Consider the following 10,451-nt stretch of genomic DNA (forward strand, 5'->3'; position numbering starts at 1 on the left):
TCTTCTATATTTTTTATTTATTTTATCTTTTGCATATAATATTTAGAATTTCTTCGAGTTTAAAATTATACAATTTAAATTAAAGATGTTGTCACCGATATGGATACCTAATTTCCTCTTTAATGGAAATAAATATTTATAATTGTTGATTAAAAAGGTTGGACATAATACTTATTAATTAAATTTTTTATTGATGTGATTTTACCTATAATATATTGTATAAGATACCGAGAAAACAAATTCGAATTATTAGTGAACTGAGATGGATATTTTTGTAGGTCTAATTTTAGAGCAACATTATAATATATTATTAAAGTTGTTAATATAATATAATTCATTGGACAAAAGAATTTAGGTCATATTAAATACATTATACTTCAAATTTAAAGAAACTATAATGATATATTTTATTTATTTTTGGTAGAAAGCAGTGACATATATAATTGCAATAAAATGACTACTACAATCAAATTAAAAAACTAAAATTTATAATAGACTAAGTAAATAGTCAAATAAAATAAATAGGACAAATATGAATAAATTAACTTCAATATCTTAATATCTTAATCAGTTTTATATCCTTATAGATATGAAAGATTGTGAAGTTCGTACATTTTCAAAGTGTTAAAAATAAGCATATTATATACCAAGTTTTCTTGTGTTCAGTTTTTTAACATTGAGGAGGTGGAGATTATCAACTCATTTGATTCTCATAAACAATAATTTCAATAGAAACAAATATTGAATAGACTTATTATTTAAGTGTCAATATTAAGGAGAAAATCCTTACATAATGTGAAGTTGAAATCTATTTTAATATATAAAAATGAATTACTACCAAATTGCCTTAATTACCCTAATGACAAACAATAAAACATGGTTTTGCATACCCCTGAGCGTAATTTTACATTTAATCATCATTACATTCCCACACTTTACTTAATGCAAAAGTTATTTATTGGAATATGCAAAAACGTGTACTGCACTCTATAATTTAGCTGCAAGTGGAACATACATATTTATGATAAACAAACTTTTCATCATTTCTCCCTATGTCTATATATTTTCGTATCAAGTCTAACCACTGCATGTGTAAACTTTTCCATCTCCCTATTCTCATTTTTCAAACAGCAGTGGAGCGGTAGGGTTTCTCTTCACCTTCACCATTTCCATTATTTTTTCTTCATTCAACCTTACTGATAGAGTTCTGTTTCTTCCACTACTTTTCTCAACAGAATATGAGCAGAAAGTTTTCCCCGATTAAGGATCTCAACGATTCAAAAGAAACATGGAGATTGGCCGTCCGAGTTGTTGATTTTTGGAGTGTTATCAACAGCAAGGGTAAGGAGCATCTGGAGATGGTTCTAATGGACGTATCGGTAATGATCCGTATTCTCTCAACAAGTTTATTAGGTTATTATATTTTTCAGTTATGATATTGTTGTTGTTTGTCATCGTCAGGGTGATAGGATACAAGTTTTGATTCGTTCTGACCACACACCAAAATGGAAAGCAAGAATACGCGAAAACATGTCTTGCATAATCAACAATGGAACTGTTTATGAAAACGATTTTCAGTGGAAGCTTTGTGATCACGACAAGAAATTTGTGTTTATTGGTGGTACAACTGTTAAGGAAGTTGAAATTCAGAACCTTCCTCCCAAAAGATTTTTTTTCAAAGACTTTAATGATATTCTTGGAGGAAATTGTGAGATGAACCGACTTGAAGGTAAATATATTAGGTCATTTGATTTCTTCATACTACAATGTTGTTTATTATTACAGAAGTTGATTTTAACTTTCTCTCTTACTATGTTTTGTAGATATCATTGGTGTGGTTCAAGAAATCAACAATTTTCAATACAACAATTCTGGAAAAAAATCATTTGTTTCACTGAGTCTTAAAGACTTGAAGTAAATTATCTCAATTCAAATATTACAACTGTGTTCCATCATTATTATCTTATTGATATTTTTTATGTTTATTTCTGCAGAGGAGTCATTGTTAACTGCACATTATGGGAGAGCTACGGAACAAAATTTTTGGACTTCTACCACGACGAAAAAAACAGTGGTGCTATTGTAATAATACTAACTCATGCAATGATAAAGGAATCACAAGGTTTGTATCAATAATCTCCTATTTTTCAAATACTATTCGCAGAGCAATAAATTTGATACTCTATTTTTGGTCTTTTTCAGTCTCAAATGGTTGGAGTGGATCTAAGTTGCTTATTAACGAAGACATTCCAGAGATAACTGAGTATTTATCAAAGTATACACAAATTGTTATATTCTTAAAGTATAATAAGCTCCCTTAAAATTTATCATCATTTACATTCATTTTTGGTTCAATGTTTCAGGTTACCGTCAAATGAGCAGACTGAAAAGCCTTCGCAGTCTTCGAAGGGAATGTCTCTTTGGTCTGGTGCCTCTCAATTCACCCCAGTCGAAAGTTTCGTTCATAAGGCCAAGTGTATTTCTCTCAGTGAACTTTGCAAGGTGAAACAGGTACATGGTTATAACAAATTTCAAATAGTAAGATCAATATTATTTTATACAGATGATTTTTGTTAGAGTGTTGCATTTTTTTATATTCAACTTATTGTATCTTAGGACATGTTATGCGTTACTGTTGGAACAACTCAAAGATTTTTTGTCTCAAAACACGGTTGGTTTTATTATGGGTGTACTAAATGTTCTCTAAAGGCATCTGATGTGAACAATCCATACAAATGTTCATGTGGACAGAATGTAGAACATGCCATACCGAGGTTGTATTTTTCAACCTTTAATCAGATTAATTCATTTGCCATTATTCAATATTTGTAGTGTTCTAATTTTATTTTCCTATGCATTTATGTAAAAAGGTATCGAGTTGACATATATGTGGTTGATGGTGATTCCAAATTTCGCTTTGTGTTTTGGGACTCTGACTGTGCCGACATTATTGGAAAGTCTGCTGATAGTATTTATAAAGCAATGCTTGAGGTTCATTTTAATTCATTACCTATTTTAATGTTTATTTGTATATGAATGAAGTACTTACATTGAATTTAATGTGCAGGAAGGTGACGACGACCCAATGATATATCCAGATGATCTTGACATGCTACTTGGTAAAAAGATGGCGTTTAGGGCTAAAGTTCAGCCAACATTTGGCCAAGCATCTGTTTGGAAACTTTCCTATGATGAAGAGTTTGTAAAGGAAATTGAGAAAGATTATATTACTGATGAAGTATGGAAATTTTTCTTTGCACATCTACATATGTCTATTTATCAATATTTGTATCTTAATCTTCATCTCAATATCTGATTTGCAGGGAGATAGCAAATCTTTAAACCAAAACCCAGTTGTTGATCGTGTTGATGAATCCATTGTATGTTAATGTTGACTAAACTTTAGCCTGTTAATTACAGTATTTTCTTTATACTTACTGTTAATTTGTTTTCTTCCAGGAGTCGTTGTCGGCATATGGAGAAAATGATCCTGATAAACAAGTGACCAATACTCCATCCAAAGGAAGTCCTGTTTATCTTGATGCTGAAGATTCCGAATTACAAGCGTATGGTACTACCCAGCTCTCAGGAACCAAGCCTGCAAAGAAAGTTAAGATTGAATCGGATGCATGAAGACTCCACCAGAACCACTTTAATTTCCATCATTATTGTTATTTTGTGATATTTTCTTGACAGTTGTTTTAATGTTTTGGTACAAGATACACGAGTTATGATCCATGGATTAAATATCAGTTATCATTTTGTCATACGATATCAAATATCAATTATCATTTTGGTTTTCTTATAATTTCTCTGTAGCAATGGTGTATGGTATGTTGTTTGTGTTTAATATTGCATGATATATTGCCCGATTATACAATGCTAAGTATATTAACTGTTGTTTGTGTTTAATATTGCGTGATATGTTGTCCGATTATACAAACGATCCATATTATTTGGAAACAAATTAATGGTAAACCATCCTACATGATATTTCTTCTTACCTGCAAGTGAAAATTAATTTTTGAATAATAAATTATATATCAGAATCGCTTTGATTTGCACAGTATTTTTTCATTAAACCATAATTTTGGCAATGTTATGGTTGTAATGTTTTACAAATTTTGGCAATGTAATTTTGGCAACTTGATTTGAATACTGCATGCATTATTTAAATATAACCTCACCAAATGTGTTTTACAAATTTTTTAATGTCGGTCTTGAAAACTGCACCAGCATCATGTCAACCATCATACCTACCTGACATATGAACAGTAGCTTGCACTACATTCTCATCTTATTTGTGCACGCTTCAGGCAATTATGGTTGCTTGGTGCATTCATTTTTTGCTTATTTAATGATTAAGTCACAATATTTTTAACTGCATAAAATAGGGAGATGACATAAACTTTTCATATTCAGCTATTTCCCTCCATAAACAAATAGTTTGGAGGGAGTCTTTGTCTATATATTGCATGCTTCCCTGCATATTCATCCATATTTTGCAGAATGATTGTATCTTCAAAGTAAGAAATCATGGAAAAGAAACAAAGCGATGAGCATGATCACTTCATGAATGTTATCAGAAGAAAAAGGCAATTTGATGCTAGACATCATAGAATTCGTGTTCTACGAGCTAAGAGAGCCAAGGCATTGGCGGCAATGAACAAAGAAAATGCATGTCAAACTCAACCCCCTGCTGATACTATATCTTCGCATTTCAGATTACCACTATCTTCTATTTCTCCAAATATTCCAAGTTCCACCATAACTGATCGAAATACACAGCAGAAAACTCACAATGTATCAACATTGAATACATTGCCAAGTTCATTAGCAAAAAAACGCCCAAGAGTTGTTTCTGTAAAGAACATTAACAATTTAGGAGTTAACCTCAGAAGGAGATTTGATAACCAGTTTATGAGCGGTGCGACGGCATCTTCAAGCCATACACCTAATCCAGATTCCAGCACCAACGAACTTTTCCAAGATGACAGTGAAGGGGATGAAGGTTCCGGTAATTCTTCAGATGGTTAGTATCTTTATTGTGATGGATTATTAACCGATTTTGAATGTTCTTACACTTAACCAAATATAATAACATAATATTTTCTAACTCATATTATTATATGCTGCTGTAGCCTGCAGTTCAGTTTCCAACTATTCAAACGACGAGCATGAAGTAGGTTTTGACACTGACATTGAAGAAGTAGATGTTCAAAGATCAGGTTGTATTTTATTTTATTGATATGTTTCTTTATTTAAAAAATCATTATCTATTATGTTATTTTACCTGACAACTGTACATTTTTGTTTAGGAGAATACTACGATTTAGGTGACCCATCATGTGAGTGTCAGCAATGTGGTGCAAATATGTGGTATATGGAGAGGAAAAACAAGTCTCGACATTCTGCTAATCCTAAGTTCTCAATGTGTTGTGGAGAAGGAAAGGTTCAAATACCTTTGTTGAGACAACCTCCACCCGTATTGCAGAGCCTGTTGTTTGAACAAAACGAAAGTGAATCAAAAATATTCCAACAACAGATTCGTCTTTACAATATGATGTTCGCATTTACTTCTCCGGGTGCTAAAATGGATAACAGATTTAATAATGGTAGAGGTCCCCCTAACTATCGTATTCAAGGTCAAACATGTCATCGTATAGGCAGCATGTTACCTTTGCCAGGTGAAAAGGCCCGTTTTGCCCAACTATATATATACGATACTGAACATGAAGTTCAGAATAGATTTGATATTTTCAGGTTTTTACTTTATACATCTTTGTTTCAACACTGTATATTATTTTGTTGTTGCAATTCTCAACATTCTGAACTCTATATGTTGGATGTTTTGCAGAAAAAGGGACGGAGTTGATATTAATATAGTTGAAAAGTTGTCTTCAATGTTATATGAACATAATGTTCATGCTCAGTCATTCAAGATGGCAAGGGACATACTTTCTCAAGGAAATGTTGCAGATCTAAAACTCCGTCTCATTTCTGATCGTCAAAATGATGGAAGAATATATAATCAACCAACAGTTTCAGAAGTTGCTGCTCTCATTGTTGGTGATGTTGATACTGCCGAAAAAAGGGATATTATAATGCAAAAACAATGTGGCCAACTTCAGAGAATAGATGAATATCACACTTCTTATTTGGGTTTTCAATATCCTTTACTTTTCCCTTACGGCGAAGATGGTTACAGACCAAACATACGGCACCGCAATAAAGGATCTACAGCGGTCCGTAATGCAGAAACAACGACCACGGTATCGGAAATTGACGATGTTCCATGGGAGGATGCAACCAAGAGAAACAGACTTACAATCAGAGAGTGGTTCGCCTTTAGGATTCAGTCAAGAAAAAACGAGGCACAGACAATTCTCAGGTCAAGGAGGTTATTTCAACAGTTTTTGGTAGATGGTTTTACAATGATGGAATCCGAGAGACTTCGATGGTTAAGAAAGAATCAGTCAAAACTACGAGTAGGGAAGTATGATCATCTTGCAGATGCTAGGACAAATGGACATACACGTGGTGCAGCTACAGGGAAAAGAGTTGTCCTACCTTCGTCGTATGTTGGAAGCCGTAGATTTATGGATCAGTTATATTTCGATGGCATGGCAATTTGTAGTTATGTTGGATTTCCTGATTTGTTTATTACATTCACATGTAATCCCAATTGGCCAGAAATACAGCGCGTATTAAGTTCTACAAATCTGAAAGCGTCTGATCGTCCGGATCTCATAACAAGAATCTTCAAATTGAAATTTGATTCGTTACTGTCCGATTTGACTAAAAAGAGTATCATGGGAAAGGTTCTTGCGTGTAAGTAATTTGTAAGTTTGATTAATTTAACTTCCTTATTCATTTTTAATGTAATGTTATAGGCTAATATGTTCATTTTATATTTGTAGATATGTACACAATTGAGTTCCAAAAAAGAGGGTTGCCCCATGCGCACATATTAATTTTCCTTCATCCGTCGAGCAAGTACCCAACACCCGCTGACATTGATCGTATCATATCAGCAGAAATACCAAACAAAGACACCGACGAAGAGTTATATAACTTGGTCAAATCTCACATGATACACGGACCTTGCGGAAATGCTTTTCGTAATTCTACGTGTATGAAGGAAGGAAAATGTTCTAAATACTTCCCTAAAGATTTCAGACGTGATACGATCGTTGATCAAGATGGATATCCGGTGTATAGACGAAGGGACAACGGACACACAGTTTCTAAGAATGGAATTGAGATTGATAACAGATTTGTTGTTCCTTACAATGCAAAGTTATTGTTGAAGTACAGAGCTCATATTAATATGGAATGGTGCAATCAAAGCACATCCGTCAAATATTTGTTTAAATACATCAACAAAGGATACGACAGAATAACTGCTGCAATTGTCATGAATGAAGATGGATCTGTTTCGCAACACGAAACCGTCGATGAAATAAAGCAGTATATTGACTGTAGGTACGTTTCTCCAAGTGAAGCTGCTTGGAGAATTTATGGTTTTTCCATTCATGGAAGAAAACCAGCTGTAGAAAGACTTCACTTTCATGGGGAGGGACAAAATTCTGTTTTTTATACTGATGTCAGTCCCATTACCAAAGTCCTTGATAAACCGAGCGTTACTGAGTCGATGTTCACTTCATGGTTTGAAGCAAACAAGAAATACGACGAAGCGCGCCAACTAACGTATAGCAATTTTGTTTCAAAGTTTGTATACGTTAAGAAAAAAAGAGAGTGGAAACCCAGACAAAAGGGATACACAATTGGAAGACTAATTTGGGTTCCTCCAACTACCGGGGAGTTGTACTATCTAAGGATGATGCTAACACATGTGAAAGGGCCGAAAAGCTACGATGAAATAAAGACAGTAAACAATGTTAGGTACGATACTTTCCGTGATGCATGTTTTGCTATGGGATTTATTGGGGATGATCGAGAATTCATAGCTGCAATAACAGAAGCATTTCATTGGGGTTCTGGACATTATTTGAGATTACTTTTTGTTCACATGTTATTGTCAAGTAGCATTAATAGGCCAAAGCATGTATGGAGTAAAACTCAACATCTGTTATCTGATGGAATTCTGTATTCTCAGCAAAGGATTGCAAACAACAGAGGTATATTACAAAAATATGATCACAGTAATTAAGTACACATAATATTACTATGCTATTCCAATATTTACCAGCGATTTATTTATTTTTGTTCATTTAACAGATCTGCGCCTAACAAATGAAGAAATTCTCAATCTGACGTTGATTGAAATTGAAAAACTTCTCCAACGCAGTAGAAAGAGTTTAAATGATTTTCCTGGAATGCCAAAACCACATGGTTACATAAATGAGGAGCTTGGAAATAATTTAATTTACGAAGAGAGAAACTACGATCCTGCTGAACAACTTCAACAGTTTAATACGCTGTATAATAACCTCACAGGTGTAAATAGTAGTTAACATCAATTAGGCAGAAGAATTTCATATAACTTAGAAACTTATATTTCTAATATGAAGCATCTAAATTATGTGTTGACTTTATTTCAGATGAACAAAGAGATGTGTTCAAACAAATCTTGACAGCTGTTGATACCCAGAACGGAGGGGTATTCTTTTTGTATGGATACGGCGGTACAGGGAAAACATACATGTGGAGAACATTAGCTTCCTACATAAGATCAAGAAGACAAATATGCTTGACAGTTGCCTCTTCAGGTATTGCATCCCTTTTGCTCCCCGGTGGTCGAACGGCACATTCGAAATTTAAAATTCCGATCCCCACACTTGAATCTTCGACATGCGACATTAACAAGGGTAGTGACAGGGGTAACATGCTAAAATTATCTAAATTGATAATTTGGGATGAAGCTCCCATGTGTCACAAATTTTGTTTTGAAGCTTTGGATAAAACACTCAGAGATATCATGGGTGGAACCAGGTCATCTGATAAAATATTTGGTGGGAAGGTAATTGTGTTTGGTGGGGATTTCAGACAGATTCTACCGGTTATTCCAAGAGGCAGCCGTTCAGATATAATTCATGCAACTATCAATTCATCATACATTTGGGATCATTGTAAGGTTCTGAAACTTACAAAAAACATGAGGCTTCAGCAATCTGGGACGACCATATCGGCATCCGAGTTAGAACGGTTTTCAAATTGGATATTAAAAGTTGGAGATGGAAAACTGGCAGAACCTAACGATGGCTATGCTGATATTGATATCCCAGCAGATATTTTGATATCTAATTTCGATGATCCCCTTCGAGCCATATTCGAAAACACTTATCCAAATTTTGAAGCTAAATTCAATAATGTAGCTTTTCTGCAGTCAAGGGCAATATTGGCTGGAACAATTGAGACAGTAGATGAAATAAATCACTATGTATTAGACAATCTTCCAGGTAATATTTAATTTTTTGTGAAAATTTATCCGACGATTTTTCACTTCCATCTTTAAGAGATCATAATATAAAGGCACTGCATTTTCAGGGGATGAAAAAGAATACCTAAGCTCTGATTCAGTCGACACGCATGATGGTGATGGCAATGAATGTTTTGATGTTTTAACTCCTGAGTTTCTGAATGGACTGAGAACGTCGGGACTTCCTAATCATAGGATCAGATTGAAAGTAAATACTCCAATCATGCTGCTCAGGAATATTGATCAAGCAGAAGGCTTATGCAATGGAACACGTCTAATCGTTACAAGATTGGCTGATCATGTCATCGAAGCTAAAATCATTTCAGGCAAGAACATCGGCGGTATCATTTATATTGCCCGAATGGACATTACTCCAACGCAGACGCCATGGCCATTCAGGATGACACGAAGACAGTTTCCTATAACAGTCTGTTATGCTATGACTATTAATAAATCTCAAGGTCAGTCTTTGGATCATGTTGGCATATATTTACCGAGGAGCGTATTCAGCCATGGCCAGTTATATGTTGCAGTTTCAAGAGTAAAGAGCAGAAAAGGCCTTAAAATCTTGATCCATGATAAGGAGAAACTTCCATTGACCACCACAACAAATGTTGTCTTCAAAGAAGTGTTTGAAAATGTGTAGTCTATAAGTTTTTGCAATATTTATGGACCTGTTGTTATTGGTATATGTTTTGTGCTCAGTTGCCTAAAATTAGCTTACAACTTAAACAACTTATTAACTGTCATGAATGGAAGATTTGATATCATCTTTGCATACTGATAATTTATTTTCATCTGTACAACTGGATTGAAGACTTACGATGAATTATAGCTGCCATAATATCAATGATTGTAGAACATCAACAATTCAAAGCTTAGCATAGTAAAAATATTCACGTTGATAACCATAATTTAAATCCATTACAGAGCCATCTGTGATTACAATCTAAGTACCATCAACAACAAATTTAAAGCTACAAGTAACATCTTTACATCCTAATCAGCT

At 33.9% G+C, this 10,451-nt stretch overlaps 2 protein-coding genes across 2 annotated transcripts; both read left to right on the top strand.

Moving 5' to 3' along the window:
• Window positions 1-1,467: 1,467 nt before the first annotated feature.
• On the top strand, window positions 1,468-3,705 carry LOC131622033 (uncharacterized). Its single transcript, XM_058893084.1, has 10 exons — window positions 1,468-1,729; window positions 1,824-1,914; window positions 1,995-2,122; window positions 2,203-2,275; window positions 2,364-2,511; window positions 2,617-2,774; window positions 2,871-2,991; window positions 3,068-3,238; window positions 3,324-3,380; window positions 3,460-3,705. Exons 1-10 carry the CDS (start codon window positions 1,531-1,533, stop codon window positions 3,631-3,633), a joined length of 1,320 nt encoding a protein of 439 aa, XP_058749067.1. The 5' UTR covers window positions 1,468-1,530; the 3' UTR covers window positions 3,634-3,705.
• Window positions 3,706-4,536: 831 nt separating this feature from the next.
• Window positions 4,537-10,088, top strand: LOC131622105 (uncharacterized). The gene is made up of 9 exons (XM_058893155.1): window positions 4,537-5,032; window positions 5,142-5,228; window positions 5,319-5,763; window positions 5,858-6,245; window positions 6,303-6,831; window positions 6,921-8,141; window positions 8,242-8,460; window positions 8,565-9,422; window positions 9,511-10,088. Exons 1-9 carry the CDS (start codon window positions 4,537-4,539, stop codon window positions 10,086-10,088), a joined length of 4,821 nt encoding a protein of 1,606 aa, XP_058749138.1.
• Window positions 10,089-10,451: the final 363 nt, after the last annotated feature.

Source organism: Vicia villosa, unplaced genomic scaffold, assembly GCF_029867415.1.
Source record: "Vicia villosa cultivar HV-30 ecotype Madison, WI unplaced genomic scaffold, Vvil1.0 ctg.000024F_1_1, whole genome shotgun sequence".
NCBI classification, from domain to species: Eukaryota; Viridiplantae; Streptophyta; class Magnoliopsida; order Fabales; family Fabaceae; genus Vicia; species Vicia villosa.